This window comes from Oratosquilla oratoria, chromosome 34 (assembly GCF_046742065.1).
Source record: "Oratosquilla oratoria isolate Oo_2021 chromosome 34, ASM4674206v1, whole genome shotgun sequence".
In the NCBI taxonomy this organism is placed as follows: Eukaryota; Metazoa; Arthropoda; class Malacostraca; order Stomatopoda; family Squillidae; genus Oratosquilla; species Oratosquilla oratoria.
The window spans coordinates 30,465,288-30,483,152 of record NC_134810.1 but is presented as its reverse complement, the minus strand read 5'-3'; the positions used below and the strand labels follow the sequence as shown (position 1 = coordinate 30,483,152).

The window sequence follows — 17,865 nt, the reverse complement described above, 5'->3', positions numbered from 1 at the left end:
TGTATTTACCTAGTTGTATTTTGTGGGAAGGGGAGCTATGCTCGTGGTGTCCCGCCATTGTATCTCGCAGTGTCTAGTTTGCTTTTAAACTCATGAATGGTTTTTGTGCATACTATTTCATTATCCAGTTTGTTCCAAGTGTCCAAAACTCTATGTAGAAAACTGTTTTTCTTCAGTTCTCTTCTATAGCTGTTTTTTTTATTTTCTTTCCATGTCCTCTTGTGTTTCTCTTGTCCCAGTAAAGTAAGTCCTCTCTATCAAGTATCTCTGTGCCTTTCATGATTCTGTAGATGGTCAATAGGTCACCTCTCTTCTTTGCTCCAGTGTCGGTAACTCCAGTTTAGCCAATCTCTCCTCGTATGATAGGTTTGCAAGTGCAGGTGCCATTTTTGTAGCTGCTCTTTGGATTCTTTCTATTTTCTTTATATTCTTTTTGGTACTGGGGGAGCACGATGTCGCCGCATACTCTAGTCTAGGCCTTATCAATGTAACCAATATTTTTTTTATCATGTCTTCGTCCAAGTATGCAAATGCCACTTTTATTGATCTTAGCAAGTTGTAAGTCTCCCCGACAATTTTGTTAATCTGTTTATCATAGGACAAGTCGTTTGTGATAATTACTCCCAAATCTTTTTCGGATCCTACTTTCTTTACTTCCTTGGTTCCAATTGTATATTTTCCTGATATTCTGTTTTTGCTTTTTCCAAACTCCATTATGCTACACTTTTTAGTATTAAGGGGGTACGTGACACCTGGGGGTCATTTTCTAAACTATTTAGAGTAAAGAGCAGAAACTTCTCAGGTAAATAGGTATCCATGTTGCCTACATTTTAGGTGAAACAGAATGATGTATGTACACAGCACCATAATACGTGGACCAATTTGTTTTATATTTTGGCTATGATTAGTCAGTAGGCACACCTAGAGCTGGTCATTGAGTAATTGAACAATTTCCTTTATACTTTTGCATACAGGCATTTCAATGTTAATGTTCGTTAGTTCGTCCACATTTGGAATATGCTGTTTCCGTATGGTCACCGAATCTCATTAAAGACATTGACAGACTGGAAAAAGTACAACGGCGAGCCACAAAACTGATTCCAAACATAAAAAATAAATCATACGAAAATCGACTTAAGCACATGAATCTGTTTTCCCTAAAAAAGCGTAGACTCAGAGGTGACTTGATACAGGTCTTTAAGATTTTAAAGGGAATTGACAACATCAAAAGTGACAAAATTTTCACATTGAATGAGAATCAGACAAGAAACAATGGTCTCAAACTGTCCGGAAATAGATTCAATTTGGAAGTAGGTAGAAACAACTTTGCCAACCGTGTAGTTAATGAATGGAATAAACTTCCTGCACAGGTAGTGCAATGTAGATCAGTTCAAAGCTTTAAGAATCATTTAGATAAATACCTAAGTAAGATCCTGTAATGATTATAATTTGTTATATTATTTGTTTTTGTTTTGTTATAATTTGTCTGTCTGATTTTCATTTATTATTGGTTATGTGTCGGTTTATAATCATTTACTATTTGCCTGTTTGTTTGTTATTCAACTATACCTATGCATTTATTTATGTATTTTATTTGTTATTTTTACATTATTGTAGTTTTAATTTATTATTAATATGATATATATGTATGTATGTGTATATGTATATATATGTATATATATATATGTATATATATATATATATATATATATATGTATATATATATTTTTTTTGCATCCGACCTAGATATGGATCAAAAGGTCTCCTGTCGGCATGCTCCGCCTTTGTAATCCTTTGTAATGTCCGGCAAAAATCGTGAAAAAAATTTTTTTTTTGGTCGTTTCCATTATTACTCCGAACTCTTTCATCCCATTTAAAATATTTGAACGACCGGCCCTAGCAGTTACTAAAGATAATATTACCTGTAAGTTTCATCTAAATCTGATGTATTTTAGATTTTTTATGATAAAAAAGTAAAAGAAATATCGAACGGAGATATGGCAACTTGAAATATAAAAATATCTGTAACTTGTTTATAGTTTCACCAATTTGACTGATGTTTTCATGGCTTAATTCTTATTATATAACGGTTAAGTACAGTAAAAATCATCAACATATTTTAATTATAAGTACTTTAAATACTAAAAAACTAAAGTATAAGTATATCACAGTAGTGACGACGCACAGACGACACCATCATATAATATGCTTTTTTGCACCTTTGGCGGTTTCTTCATATGAAACCTCACTGCTGGGGGTCTTCAGGGTATCTAAATCATTAGAAAGAGGTTTATTTTAACCAGCAGTGGGCGCCTTCTCTTTCCTCATCAGATTCCCCTCACCAATCTATGTTGGTAGGGCACCCCCTCCAGCATCATATGATGTCCCCTCTTCTCTCTTCTTTCTTCTTCCTGTATAGCCTTGATCTTTTTCCTCTTGCTTTCTTCTTTGGATTCAATCTTCCTCTTTGAATTGTTTAGTCTAATGTTGTCCTTTACCTCTGTCACTTTTGCTGCAATTTCACCAAGGTTCTCCACCTCAGCTGCTGTATGGCCAAGGTTGAACTTTGTCACACCGCGATGCACACCGTACAGCATTCGTTGTAGACCATAGAATTTAACCTTGGGCAGTTCACTCCAGATGACACTTTAGTATCCGCCTGCCAGGTGAGTTTCTTGCATCTGCCCCTGTAACGCAGCCCTGCAGCGTTCAAGATTATGCCACTAATCTTACAGATACAATTGTAGCAACCACTACAACACTATGCAAGCTTTCATTGTGATTTTGAGTGTCTCCTCCACAACTTTTGAGTAACTTTGGGGTAACGATACGCTGGTAAATGGGTATCATCTGTCTCATAACATCAGGACGTAGTGGTGTGTGGATGTTATCTTTGTGTGAAGGTATGGGCATGTCATTAGCTATAGCCCTTTGCACAAAATAAAAAGAGTTTCCCTGGTGGACAACAGCTGTGCTGAGGATTCTCATCCGTGCTCGAGCAGTGCTGTAGTGTGGCATATATAGCCTTCTTCATCTCCTCTTTGTTGCCAGCATTATCCTTGATGGCTTTGGTGAAGTAGTTTTGCAATTTCTTCACAGCTGTAGCAGTAAGTGAACCTTTCTTTCTTCCCCCTAGTTTTAATTGGAGCAATCCTTTTCCAATTCTTTTTGAGACATGATTCGTACACTCCTTCTCTATCATTGTATCTCCATATATGCCTTGCACTGCTTTAAAGCCATTCCCATCACCATCAGACACCACACATGTATATTTCATCTTGCATTTTTCAATTGACCTGCCAAACAATATCTTCCACCCTCCCACTTCCATAGCGGGACTGCTTCCATCAAAATTCTTCTCACACATACATTCATGTTCAGGCCACCACTCCTTGCGATCCAGCCCCTTTTCTTCGTTTACTGCACAAACTTTACAGTACTTGCTTAGTGTTACATGGTCCACTACCATTCCTGTCTGGAATTCTATTGCACTTACAAAGCCATATTTGGAAGTGAATCCTCTCTTACTCCACGAACCATCGATACTAACTTTTACTTCTTTTACATCTGGTAGAGTTGGGTCTTCCTTTTCTAATGCAGCATGTACATGTTCTCTTGTTTTTTTCCAAGAGCTCCTCATATTTCTTTATGCTGGTCTCTATACTAGGATGGCTAAGTTTACTAAACGTTTTGTGGTGTATCATTTTCATGTTCATTGCCATGCACATTTTCTGTACTGCAACATAACCATCCCCACAGTGTAAGCCGGCCTCCACAGCCCTGTTATGTACTTCATAGCTTTCATTTCCACTGCCTGGTGAAGTACACCAGTTGATCTTTTCAGAGCACAACTTACACTCTGCCTGAAATGTTTTCACCATTCCACATTCTCCTATCACTTCAACATACATCTTCTCACCACACTGGCATCTAACAAGCGAATTTATCCACTGCAAAAAACTGCTCTTCTCCACAATCATGAATTCACATTCATTCTTATCTCCCCTCTGTACAATTTCAGAACTGTATCTAATTTTCTTGCTGTATTAGAGATGAATGAAGTGCTTGATGGTGTAGACCTGGCCACAGGTGTTGAGAGAGGTGCAGGTGAGGGCGGTGGTGGAGTGAGGGGTGGTGAGGTCTTGGCTAGTCGTCTTTGACTGCTTGCCATCTTTAACTGCTGTTTTTTTGTCATTGTGAATGTTCTTTTGTTCTTTTTGCTACCCATGATGACTGTACTATAGAGTAATATGTACTAGCTAAGGTAATAGATTGCAAGGAGAGCTCATGAGACATGCGCACTTTCCCTTTCAGAGCTAGCAGGTAACTGACACCTAGATGCACTCAAAGTTGGCAAGAGCTATCCCTCCACCTTCCTCCCTTCCCCTCCACCCTCGTACTGGCCGTTGAAGCATTGGGCAAGCGTAAATTCAATCAAATTTCAACGTTATTCCATGCGCCTGAAGGTCCTAAGTGGCACGCCTCCCTCTAGTATGGGTTGCACCTTTAACTCTGTCCCTTTAAACCTCACCCAAGTCCTTTAAATTGCGCGCATCTGGAAAATTATTTGTCGGGATTTATTTCTAAATGGTATACGAACATTTTGAACACAGTTTTGAAAAATGCTATATCTTGACCAAATTCACCCCCCTCAGGTGTCACGTACCCCCTTAAAGTCCACTTCCCATTTCTGACTCCAGTTCCATACCCTATTCAGGTCTTCTTTCAGTGCTTCACAGTCCTTATCATTTTCTACTTTCCTTAACAGTTTGGCCTTGTCAGCAAAGAAGCTCATGTAACAGTTCACGTCTTCGTCCATGTCATTCATATAGATAGCAAACATTATTGGTGCCAGTACAGATCCTTACGGCTCCACTGATCACCTCTTTCCAATCTGAATATTTTTCTCTGAGCACTACTCTCATCTTTCTACCAGTCAGGAAGTCCTCCATCCATTTTAGTAGGTTCTCTTGTATTCCTCCTATGTGTTCCAGTTTTTTTAGTAATTTTCTGTGTGGTACTTTGTCAAAGGCTTTTTGCAAGTCTAGGAACGCACAATCAGCCCATCCATTTCTTGCACTATGTCTATTAGCCTTGAGTAGAAGCATATTAAGTTTGTGGTGCATGATCTTCCTTGTCTGAACCAGAATTGTCTTGGGTTTAATATGTTGTCTTCCAGATGTTTTACCCATCTATTCTTGATGATTTTCTCACAAATTTTGGCTATAGTGCTTGTTAGTGATACTGGCCTGTAATTGGTGGGTTCTTCCTTGTTTTCTCCTTTATATATTGGTACAATGTTAGCATTTTTCCAGTAATTAGGTATCTTTCCTTCTTTGAATGTGCTATTTATTATGATGTGTATTGTCTGTTAGTTCTTCTTTGCATTCCTTTAGAATCCAATTTGCAATAGTTTGATAGTTTTTGACTTTCGCATTCCTTTTTCTATATTTTTTTTATTACTAATTTATTTATCTATAAATTGTGCTTGTTTTGTGTAATTTAAGTTTGTTTTGGGGTAATTTTGTATCGTTGGAATGGATTAATTCTATTTCCATTTAAATGGGAATAATTGTTTTGAGATACAATTTTTTTTACATATGATGGCAGAAATAGTTTTGTGTCATTTGTTTATTATTGATTTTGGGAGGTACATAATTTCATCATTTCAAGATTTCAAATTGTAAAGAAAAAACAAGATTTTTTTGGTATACTGTAATTTATTTAGCTATTATTGACTGTGGGAGGTACTAAAAACTTGTTTTGGTAAAATTAGACCCCTTTTACTTACAAAGTGGTTACCCTTTGATGCTTCTGACAGTAGTCAATTTTTCTACTATCACAACTTGTGGAGGCTCCTTTTGTATGGAAATCTCAGGGCTGTAGTCTAAGTAGAATGCCCCCCCCCCTAACATGCACACCTTAGATCTGACTCAGTTTCATCACTTTTTTATTTATTTGTACACTTATGACATAATTTGGAGAATTTTATTTTACCCCCTTTTCTTTGGTTCCTTTTGAAATAAATTTGTATTTCACCTATATTGTTTTTGTACAATGTGTCATTAATTTTTGTGTATGTGATCTTAAGTTATACTGGGATTTGTTAGGGAAATTTTTGTATAAACCTTTATTGATAAATTGTTTAAGGCACATCCTTCTTTACATAGTTCTTGATTGAGTCATATCAGGAGATTTTTTTATGCAAAATATGTGAGTATCGTGTCTGAAATGGTATAGTGACATGATGCATTTTTTCTAGACCTGTGTAGGTATGTTAGAAAGCCTGGAAGAAATGAGTGAGGAAATGAATGCCTATTGCAACTCTAAACATGCTACATATTACCGTCCACCTGTGGGAGAAGTCTGCATTGCAAAGTTTTCCTCTGGTACAGGATATTAAAATGTTTTATTATTGTTTACATTATCAATTGCACGTGTTATACATTGCCTTGAATATAAAATCTCTATATACCAAAGGCTTCTAACCTCTTGTAGTAGAGGTAGCCAGCCAAGGTATGCACCCATCCCAAGCCCATCCATCACTCATTTGTTTCCCTTTCATCTTAGTACCTTGTGGATGAAGGGTCATCCCTGTGTCCTGAACACTGCCCAGTTCATAAATTTTGTTATTTTCTTTCCCATTTTGGACAAGGAGAGTTAAGTCATCATGCACTTCCTTTCTCCTACTAGCTTGTCATTGAAACGACCCCACATTCAAAACACAGACAACAGTTGAACTGGTACCTCTACAATGTGGTGAATATGGCTTATTTCTTCAGCATTTTTCTATTCATTCTCCTTGTGTGCCTCCTTTCTTTATACATCTCTGTCTTTATAACATGGCTTCCTTAGAGCATATGGAATTAATATGTAGGTATAGATGGAAGTACTGAATAAATAAATAAATTATGTAAAATCGTCAACAAAAAGCACTTACATTTAGCTCAAAGCTTCAAAAGTAATTAACTTGTACACTTGAAACTTCGTATACAAAAAGATTAGCTATTATTAATTAAAGTCACCAAAAATGTTTTTGTATATAGAATGGTATTATGGAGTAAAAAATTAATATATGACGAAAAAAAAAAAAGTTTCCAAATACCGAAGGAGAAAAATATTTTTTCCCTCCCCATGTAAATTTCAGAGAAATTATGACACTTTTATTCTACGACTGTCCCTCCGTTATGCTGTCCCCAAACCCCTTGCTGCTGTCCTGTACCATTTCTCTTGAGTTTTCATTTTCTGCTGTGGGGGAATTCCCTGTGGTGGGGGAAAAGAATACTGCCACCAAGTATTTCCACTTGGATTGTAAGAGGCGAGAAGAAAGGGACAGGGAGTGGGACTAGGCATCCTTCTCCTTGTAGCCCCACAGGGGACATTCCTAAACGAAAAAGTAAAGGCATAAGAGGGTCTGGGAGTTTTCTGACCAGCACCCTAAGGTTTGGGTCTTTTAATGTGCGTGGATGTAGTACAGATGAGAGTAAAAGGGAAGAGATAGGTAGTATGTTTGTGAGAAGAAAGATGGATGTGTTGGCTTTGAGTGAAACTAAGTTGAAAGGGAAGGGTGAGTGTAAGTTTGGGAGTGTAAGTGGGAGGTTATCAGGAGTGAAGAGAGGGCAAGGGAGGGAAGGGGTGGCTATTCTAGTAAGTGAAGAGATAGGTAAACATGTAGTGGAGTGGAAGGAGGTTTCCTCAAGGATAATGTGGATGAAGGTGAAACTGGGAAAGGAGATGTGGGTCTTTGTAAGTGCATATGGGCCTGGTAGTGAGAAGAGTGTAGAAGAAAGGGAGGCCTTTTGGATAGATTTAAATGAGTGCATAGAGGATTTAGGGAGAAATGTCAATGTAATAGTACTGGGAGACCTTAATGCTAGGGTAGGATATGGTCCAATTGATGGAGTGGTTGGGAAATGTGGAGTTCCAGGAAAGAATCGTAGTGGAGAGTTGATGGTGGAAATGTGTCTAGAAAGAGAGTTGATGATAGCAAATACAGTGTTTCAGAAGAAAGTCAAGCATAAGTACACATGGGAGAGGGTGGTGGGTGGAAGGATGGTAGATAGAGCATTGATGGACTATGTAGTGGTAAATAGGACTATGATAGGAAGAGTTAAGGATGTACATGTACTAAGGGGAGAGGGTGGGAGAATATGAGATAATTTTTTGGTGGAAGGTAAGTTGAGAGTGGAGGATAGATGGAGAAAGAGGAAAGGGACAAAAGGTAGGGAGGTGCTTAGAGTGAACTCTTTAAAGGAAAAGGAAAAGGAGAAGGGCTACAAGAAGAAGCTGAAGGAGTGGGAGGGAGTGAAGGATAGAGTAGAGCTAGGTGTGGAGGAGGAATGGGGATGGTTCAAGGAGGGAGTCACAAAGTGTGTAAGAATGGTGTGTGGAACAAGAAGGACTGGAGGAAATAGAAGGAAGAGTAGTGAATGGTGGGATGAGGAAACAAAGAAGGTTGTAGAAGAGAAGAAGCGAGCTTTCACAGATTAGTTACCAAATAGGACAAGGGAGTCATATGAGATGTACAAAGAAAAGGAAAGAGAAGTAAAGCAAAAGGTAAAGGAGGCAAAGAGGAGAGCAGATGTGAAGTGGGGTAAGAGTATGACAGAAAATTTTGAAAGTATTAAAAAGATGTTTTGGAAAGAAATTAAGAGAGGAAGAGGAGGCGAATCAAGTAGAGAAGAAAAGGTAAAAGGTGCAAATGGAGAGATGATAATGGAAGAGAAAGTAAGGGGAAGATGGGCAGAATATTTTAGGAAGTTGCTAAATGTGAAGGAGGATAGGGAGGGAAAGATAGTTGCAGTGGGAAATGCTAAGAAAATGGCCGTGATGAGTGAGGAAAATGGAGGAGAAATAAGGAAGGATGAAGTGAAGGCAGCAGTTAAGATGATGAAAGCAGGTAAGGCACCTGGTCTAGATGGATGCCATGCAGAATGTCTAAAAAAAGGAGGTACAGTGATGGTTGACTGGCTGGTGAGGTTATTTAATGTTTGCTGGAGAGAGGGTAGAGTGCCGGAGGACTGGAGGAGTGCCTGTATAGTTCCACTTAACAAGGGAAAAGGGGAAAAGTGTGAATGTAGTAGTTTGAGAGGGATTAGCTTGTTAAGTGTAGTTGGGAAGGCTTATGGGAGGATCTTGATTGAGAGGATTAGGAGAGGAAGAGAGGGAGTAATTGGTGAGGAACAGTGTGGATTTAGGACAGGTTGTGTAGATCAGATTTTTGTGGTAAGACAAATATGTCAGAAAGCTATAGGAAAAGGGAAGGATGTTTTTTTTGGCTTTTATGGATCTGGAAAAGGCTTACGATAGGGTAGACAGAAAGGCACTGTGGGAGGTTATGCAGATATATGGGATAGGAAAGCTTCTGGGAGCTGTCAAGAGTTTTTATGAGAGTAGTAGAGCTTGTGTCAGGATTAGAAATGGAGAGAGTGAGTGGTTTGAGGTAAAGGTGGGACTTCATCAAGGATGCGTTATGTCACCCTGGCTGTTCAACTTATACATGGATGGGGTAGTGCGAGAGGTAAATGCAAGGGTAGTGGGTCAGGGATTGGAGATGGTGAAATTGTAGAAAAGTGGGAGGTGAGCCAGCTGTTGTTTGCGGACGACACTGCGCTTGTGGCAGGATCGGAGGAGGGACTGAGGAAGTTGGTGACAGAGTTTGGGAGAGTATGTGATAGAAGAAAGCTAAAGATAAATGTGGGTAAAAGTAAGGTGATGAGATGTACAAGGGGTGTAAGTGGCAGTAGACTGGAAGTGAGCATTAAGGGAGAGCGACTGGAGGAAGCGGATAGTTTTAGATACTTGGGTGCAAATGTGGCAGGAAAAGGTGGAGTGAAGGTGGAGGTAGAATGTAGATTGAGAGAAGCGAGTAAATGCCTTGGTGGATTGAAGAGTGTAATGAGGAATAGACATTTGGGAATGGATGCTAAGAGGAGACTGTATGAAGGAGTGATTGTGCCAACAGCACTGTATGGGGCAGAAATATGGAACATAAGAGAGGAAGAGAGAAGGAGTTTGAATGTGTTTTGAGATGAGGTGTCTGAGAAGTATGATGGGGGTTACTAGGCTAGATAGAGTCAGAAATGAGGAGGTGAGGAGAAGAACAGGGGTAGAAAGGGAGTTGGGAGATAGGGTTGATGAAAGAGTATTAGGATGGTTTGGACACATGGAAAGAATGAGTGAAGAAAGACTAGTAAAAGAGGTATGGAAAGCAGATGTGGAGGGAGTGAACATGAGGTGGATGTATGGGGTGAAGGGGGCTTTGGGGAAGATGGGAATGTCTGTTGAGGAAGGACAGGAGAGGACAGAAGACAGGGGTGAGTGGAGAATGGTTGTATATGGAAGATGTTGTGATGCATGAGGTGGAATGAGGTAGTATGTGTGAGCAAAATTTGACGCAACCCGAAGGGATTTCTCCCCCGTCTTCTCCTTTTATGCATGGGGGGACGGAGAGGGGAGGTCACCGATTTAATGAAGCGGCCTTGCTGTGGATGTGGTGTGTCTTGCGACACTGCTTCTGACCCAGGGCAGTGGACAAGGTGCAGCGATGACCCGTCATCCAGGAGGTGCTAAGATAAGAGGGAGGGTGGAGGGGTGTGGAGTGCATTCAGGGATGGAATGGGTGGGAATGATTTTATGCCTTTTCCTTTTTGGCTACCTCCCTTGTAAGGGGGAAAAAGCCTTGGTATATGTATGTACTGAATAACTTTGTATTTTCTCCTGTAGATGAGCGCTGGTATCGGGCAGCCTGCTTAAACCTTGGGGCAGAAAGTGCCTTGGTGATCTTCACAGACTATGGCAACATTGAGACTGTTGACTGTGCAGACATATGCCAGATGGTTGAACCCTTCCTAAAGCTTCCACTGTTGGCACAGCACTGTGTGCTTGGAGGCAAGTTTTTTTGGCTCATTTATTTTCAACTAATTTTATTTCATTACTTCTTTACTGTAGAAAATTCTATTATAGTGTTACCACCCATACTGGGGTATTGACTGCATGGGGGCAGACAGTACTTTAGTGACTTTTTTGGGAGAATGCTGCAACCATATTCCCATGCATGTCATAGAAGGCAGTTGAATGGGATGGAGTGAGGGGACTAGGGATCCTCCTCTGTATATTGCTCCTAAAAATCAAGGCATAAGATGGTTAGAGAGGAGAATGCTAACCAGAACCCTGGTAATTGGGCCATTAAATGTCTCCTGATGTATTGATGAATATAAATGAAAAAAGATTGGTAGTAAGAAAGATGTGTTAGTGTTGAGTGAAATAAAACTGAATGGGAAGAGTGAGCTGAAGTGTAGAAGCATGATGAATAGGGATTCAGGAGTGACAAGGGGGCAAAGGAGGGAAGGAGTAGTATTGTTGATAAGTGATGAGATAGGTAAGTGTATGGTGGAGTGGAGAGGATTGTTTTTGAGAACAATTTGGGTGAAAGTGAAATTGGAGTAGAAAGTTTAGATTTTGTGATTATGTACAGTTCAGGTAGTGAGAAAAGTGAAGAATAGTGTTTTAGGATGTAAATAAGTGTGTAGAGTTTTGGGAGGAGTGCAAATGTTGTGGTGTTGGGGGATCTTAGTGTTGGAATAGGAGATGGCATAGTAGGGAGGTAGGTTAACCACTTCAGCACAATGACCCCTACATAGTCATCATGAGGCACAAGTGGGAACATGAGGATGCTGGCATCGGTGACTTGATTATTTTTTGTAGTACATGAGTTACCCCTGGATTCTGTGAACTGGTTTGATGACATTTTCTGTGTTTATTATTACTCAGAGTAAACAAGAATGAGTAATACAGCAGTGACTATATAATGCAAGTAGTGTGATGCAAATTACATATGGCAGCCAATGCTGCATGTGAGAATTTGAGTTGTACTGAAGTGGTTAATAGGAAGGAATTATAATGGAAAGATGTTAGAAATGTGATTAGAAAGTAAATGGTGATAGGGAACAGTGTTTAAGAAGAGAGAAAGAGAGAAAAATGTAAGTGTTGGGTGTCCCAAAAGTTACAAATTTTAAACATTTGTAAAAAAAAAAAAAAAAAAAAAAAAAAAAAAAAAGTATGATAGGTATGAAATGTTTACAATATTGAAATGACACTATCTATATACCAAGGGCTTTTTCTCCCTTACAATGGAGGTAGCAAAGTCAAAAGACAAGCACCCACTCCCACCCTTTCCTTTTGCTTACTGTCCCAGGTCAGAAGCAATGCAGCAAGACACAGCACATCCACAGCAAGGCTACTTCACTTAATCAGCAACCTCCCTATCTTTGTCCCCTCATGAAATTGAAATGACACAAGGAGCATTCATTTGTCAAGTTTAAATCACTACTACACTTGAGCATACTTGCCCTTGATGTCCAGAATCTTCAGCCATTTTTTCACACATTCCCCAGCAACATTTGCCAATATTTCCTCAGTGCCCATGGATGCCTGTGATTCTTCCTTCAAGGTCAACCTAGGAGTGAGGATTTGTTGAATAAAGCTTACTCTTGAGGTATCCCCACAAGAAATAGTCAGAGGTAGTGAGATCTTGGGACTTTGGGGCCCAAGAAAGAGGAGCTCAGTGGCCAATCCAACAATGTGAGAATGTGTTGTTTAAGAAGCCTTGGACAGGCCTTATGTAATATGCTATCACTCCATCATATTGGAAGATCTGTTTCATTGAACCCACCTTTTTGCTGGAGAGGGCATTGCAAAATCTTGTAAAAAAAAAAATTGGTAATTCTCCCAGTGACAGTCATTGTGTTTGCAGCCTCATCTTTGAAGAAAGGAGCCATTCAGCCTGGATGCTGAAATGGCACAATAAAGAACCAACTTAGGCAAATCTCGCTCATGTTCCAAGAGAGCCATGGTATTTGATGTGCCATAGATTTTATAGTTGTGCCAATTGACTCAGCTGGAAATGTGGAAAAGGGATTCATCATTAAATCACACATGGACAAGGATGAATGGGTCAGTTTGGTAGTGGTCAGTGAGAGCTTTGCACATTTCAGAATGAGCATCATAATCTTTTGGTACCAACTTTTGCAGCACTTGTAGTTAGTACAAGTAGAGATTGGCCCATGTAGCATTATTTGAATGGAATATTTGCTCTTGGAGTTCCATTGTTGCTCACTGGCTGCCATGACCACTTCTTAGTTCACCTCATGGCCAACAGTGCATGGTTTGCTGTTTCTCAGTCAATTCAGAATGGAACCAGTTTTCATAAACTTGCCATGGATAGCTCTGATGGTGTAGCATGAAGGTACATAGTGAGGACCATATGTCTTGCAAAACTCTCACTAAACAGTCGTGGTGGAGTGAAAAACTTCTTCCCAAGCAGAGATTTTGCCATGCTGCTCTCTTATGAGCATTGATGGGATCATATTGATGGCTTGCACACTATGAAATTCTCAGGAACCAAGGTCCATATGATTTTTTCTTGTGGGGATACCTCAAGAGTAAGATTTATTCAACTAGCCATGCTCCCTGCTTGATCTTGAAGGATGAATTGAAGGCATCCACAAGCACTGAGATAGAGATGTTGGGGAATGTTTGAAATGGTGGCTGAAGATTCTGGAGAATGAGGGCAAGCATTTTGAAGTGTATGTGTGAATTAAACCTGACAATTCTAGTGTCATTTTAATCCCCCATGTGGTAGGGGGAAGAAAGAATATTGCCAGTGAGTTTTCCCACTTGGGTTATAAAAGGCAGCAAAAACAGGACAGAGTGATGGGACTAGGTTCAGGTCTTTAAATGTGTATGGGTGTGGTATAGGTTAGAATTAAAGGGAAGATATAGTATATGTGTGAGAAGGAGGATGGATATATTGGCATTAAGTGAAACTAAGTTGAAAGGGAAGGGTGAGTTTGGGAGTTGTTGTTGTTGTTGTCGTTCCCTAGACTGTCTGTCCGAGCAGTCCCGTCTCCCCAAGGAAGGCCACAGCCGAAACTGGGTTTTCCCACAAATCCTTTATAGAGTGTATGTTGTGTTGTTTGCGTGCATGATTGTGTATAATGCAGTCTTCCATTATGTGTTGTATGGTATGGGGTGAAGTGTTACATCCTGGGCAGCTGTTCACAACACGGTCGTCCAGCCTCTTCTGATAGCTTAGAAGTGCTGGGTGGTGACCGCATCGCAGTCTGGCCAAGTGGACTCTGTCCTTACGTGGGAGAGAGGATTCAGAAGGGTGGATATCAGGGGGTCTGGCATGTAGCAGTGTGTTGTCTTTCAGTGTGTTAATGGAGCGGTGAGTGATATGATTATGAATATGTTTCCGGAGGCTGGTATTTGGTGGTTGTGGAGGAAGAGAAGAGAGTATCTGTGTGTAATAAAGGTCTATGGGTGTAGTTTTAATGTTTCTTGGTGTGTGTGGGTGTTCTGCTATGTAGTGTAGCGGGTGTGATGTGTTTGTGGTGGCTGCAGCGAGTGTTTGTGTGCCTCTCATGTCGAGGTGGTCCTTGACTTTGAGGACTTTTGTTTCATGGTGTAAATGGTCTGTAGGTGATGTATTTGTGCAGCCTGTAATTGTTTTTAGGGCTTTGTTTTGTATGATTTGAAGGGTGTTGTGGTGTGTCTCACGGTTATAACTGCCTCCTACGGATATTAGGAGGCAGTTAGAACCGTAGAAGTACGATTTGATATCTTCCTTGGCCGACCAGAGCAATGCTTTGGAGTACGGATGATGTCACTTCCTTCGTCTCAAAATTTCTTGGTCCACTTTTGCACTTGACGCACTCCAATTCCCACACGAGTAGCAATATCTTTACACTTATAACTCTCCTTATAGAGGGTTATGATTGTAACAACTGTGTCTCTTTCCAGCTCTTTACCACTTCCCATTACGGAGATATCAAGGCACAAAAACAGAGACCACCGCAAAAAAAAGACTACTCTCCGTGAGAGATGTTTAGAAAGTGACTCCATGTGACATCGAGTGCGCCTAAACAGAGTTGCCAAATAGTGTGTATTGTCTCGGCTAAATACGGGTACAAACGCTAGCATTGAAAAATAGCGAAAAGTTTGGGTGGAAAGTTGTATTTTTCGCATGTTTTGAGTTTAGGGGAAAGTTGGGGCGCCTATAATTTTGCGCCCAAACTTTTCGCGGCCACTGTAGGTAAGTGTGTAGTGGTGTAAGAGGCTGGTAGATTGAGGTAGACATTTAAGTAGATAGAGGGATAGGTGGAAAGGAATTCATTTTTATGACTTGGATGTTTTGAAACAATGGCCGAGAGGAAGTTGCAGATTTGCATATTCTCGCTTACCATCCAATATTTGTAAACACAAGCTAGGGTATCAATAGAGGTGCTGATGTGACGAAATGTAAACACTAAGCCACTCAAGCTTGTGACAGAAGTGCTTGCATAAGCAGTATTGCTTGAGACAGTATAACAGTCTTTCTGATAGGCAAAAAGGGTGGAGGAGGAGAGAAATTATTGGTGCATGGAGGTAAAATCATGCCCTTAAAGGGTGGCACTTATTTGTAACATTCAAAGTTATAGGACTAATTAAATAGTTGCATCGAAGCAGGCTTGGCTTGGTGGGTGTACAAGGATCCCAGGTGGGAGTCCTCTGGTGTATCTAAAACAATAACATTGTAGAGAATTAGTGAAGAAGAAAATCAAGAAGATTTAAGTCCAGTTTGAATATTCCATCCAGAAACATTACTAACTTGTTATAGAAGATATGGTGGAAACATACTTAAGGGGGTACGCGACACCTGGGGGGGTGAATTTGGTCAAGATATGGCATTTTTTCAAAACTGTGTTCAAAATGTTCGTATACCACTTAGAAATAAATCCCAACAAATAATTTTCCAGCCGCGCACAATTTAAAGGTCCTGGGTGAGGATTAAAGGGACAGATTTAAAGGTGCAACCCACACTAGAAGGAGGCGTGCCACTTAGGACCTTCAGGCGCAGCGAATAACGTTGAAATTTGATTGAATTTACACTCGCCCAGTGTATCAACGGCCAATACGATTGTGGAGGGGAAGGAAGGAAGGTGGAGGGAGAATATTTCACCAACTTTGTGTGAAACTAAGCGTTAGTTACCGGCTAGCTCTGAAAAGGGCAGTACGCATGTCTCATGAGCTCTCATTGCAATCTATTACTTTAGCTAGTACTGTACATATTACTCTTTAGTACAGTCATCATGGGTAGCAAAAAGAACAAAAAAACATCACAATGACAAAAAACAGCAGTTAAAGATGGCAAGCAGTCAAAGACGACTAAAGATCTCACCACCTCTCACTCCACCACCGCCCTCACCTGCACCTCTGTGACGGTGACAGAGGTAAAGGACAACATTAGACTAAACAATTCAAAGAGGAAGATTAAATCCAAAGAAGAAAGCAAGAGGAAAAAGATCAAGGTTATACAGGAAGAAGAAAGAAGAAGGGACATCATATGATGCTGGAGGGGGTGCCCTACCAACATAGATTGGCGAGGGGAATCTGATGAGGAAAGAGAAGGCGCCCACTACTGGAAAATAAACCTCTTTCCAATGATTTAGATACCCTGAAGACCCCCAGCAGAGAGGTTTCATATGAAGAAACCGCCAAAGGTGCAAAAAAGCAAATTATATGATGTTGTCGTCTGTGCGTCGTCACTACTGTGACATATTTATACTTTAGTTTTTCAGTATGTAAAGTACTTATAATTAAAATATGTTGATAATTTTTACTGTACTTATTATATAATAAGAATTAAGCCATGAAAAAATCAGTCAAATTGGTGAAACTATAAGCAAGTTACAGATATATTCATATTTCAAGTTGCCATATCTCCGTTCGATATTTTTCTACTTTTTTTTAATCATAAAAAATCTAATATACATTAGATTTAGATGAAACTTACAGGGAATATTACTTTTAGTAACTGCTAGGGCCGATCGTTCGAATATTTTGAATAGGATGAAAGAATTCGGAGTAATAATGGAAACGAGCAAAAAAAATTGTATTTTTCACGATTTTTGCCAGCCATTAAAATTGAAATGCCTGTATGCAAAAGTATAAAGGAAATTGTTCAATTACTCAATGACCGGCCCTAGGTGTGCCTACTGACTAATCATAGCCAAAATATAAAACAAATTGGTCCACGTATTATGGTGCTGTGCACTTTTAAATGTCGCTACTGGTATACGTACATGTGTACATACATCATTCTGCTTCTCCTAAAATGTAGGCAATATGGATACCTATTTACCTGAGAAGTTTCAGCTCTTTACTCTAAATATTTTAGAAAATGACCTCCAGGTGTCGCGTACCCCCTTAAGTGAAGGAAGTCGCATGAGGGCTACAGATGAATAACATACAATTTTACATACATATACCAAAGGCTTTTTTCCCCTTACACGGGGGGTAGCCAAAAAGAAAAAGGCATAGAAATCACTCCCACCCATTTCATTGCTCATATATTCCACTCCCCTCCACCCCCTCCCTCCCTCCTATCTTGGCACCTCCTGGATGACGGGTCATCCCTGCATCCTGTCCACTGCCCTGGGTCAGAAGCAGTGTCACAAGACGCAGCACATCCACAGCAAGGCTGCTTCATAAAATTCGGCGACCCCCCCCCATCTCCATCCCCTCATGCAGAAAAGGAGAAGATGGGGAGAAATCCCTTTGGGCTGTGTCAAATTTTTTTCATACTTCCTCACCCCCCATCCCCCACCCACTCCCCCTCATGCATCACAGCCTCATCTATACACAACCCTTCTCCATTCACCCCTATCTTCTGTCCTCTCCCGTCCTTCCTCCCCAGACATTCCTCTCTTTTGTAAAGCCCCTTTCACCCCATCCATCCATCTCATCCTAGGACGCCCCCTCATATTCACTCCTTCCACCTCTGCCTTCCACACTTCTTTTACTAATCTTTCTTCACTCATT

At 40.2% G+C, this 17,865-nt stretch overlaps 1 protein-coding gene across 8 annotated transcripts in view; it reads left to right on the top strand.

Moving 5' to 3' along the window:
• Nucleotides 1–17,865, top strand: part of LOC143018159 (uncharacterized) — a 276,494-nt gene that overhangs the window by 216,493 nt on the left and 42,136 nt on the right. For 6 of the 8 annotated variants that reach the window (XM_076173309.1, XM_076173306.1, XM_076173308.1 and 3 more), the window contains 2 exons: nucleotides 6,263–6,389; nucleotides 10,726–10,890. The exons of 1 other annotated variant lie outside the window; for it this stretch is intronic. In XM_076173309.1, coding sequence (XP_076029424.1) covers nucleotides 6,263–6,389; nucleotides 10,726–10,890 — 292 coding nt within the window. Of the gene's footprint in view, nucleotides 1–6,262; nucleotides 6,390–10,725; nucleotides 10,891–17,865 lie in introns of those variants that run through there. One more of the 8 variants, XM_076173311.1, reaches the window with a different exon arrangement.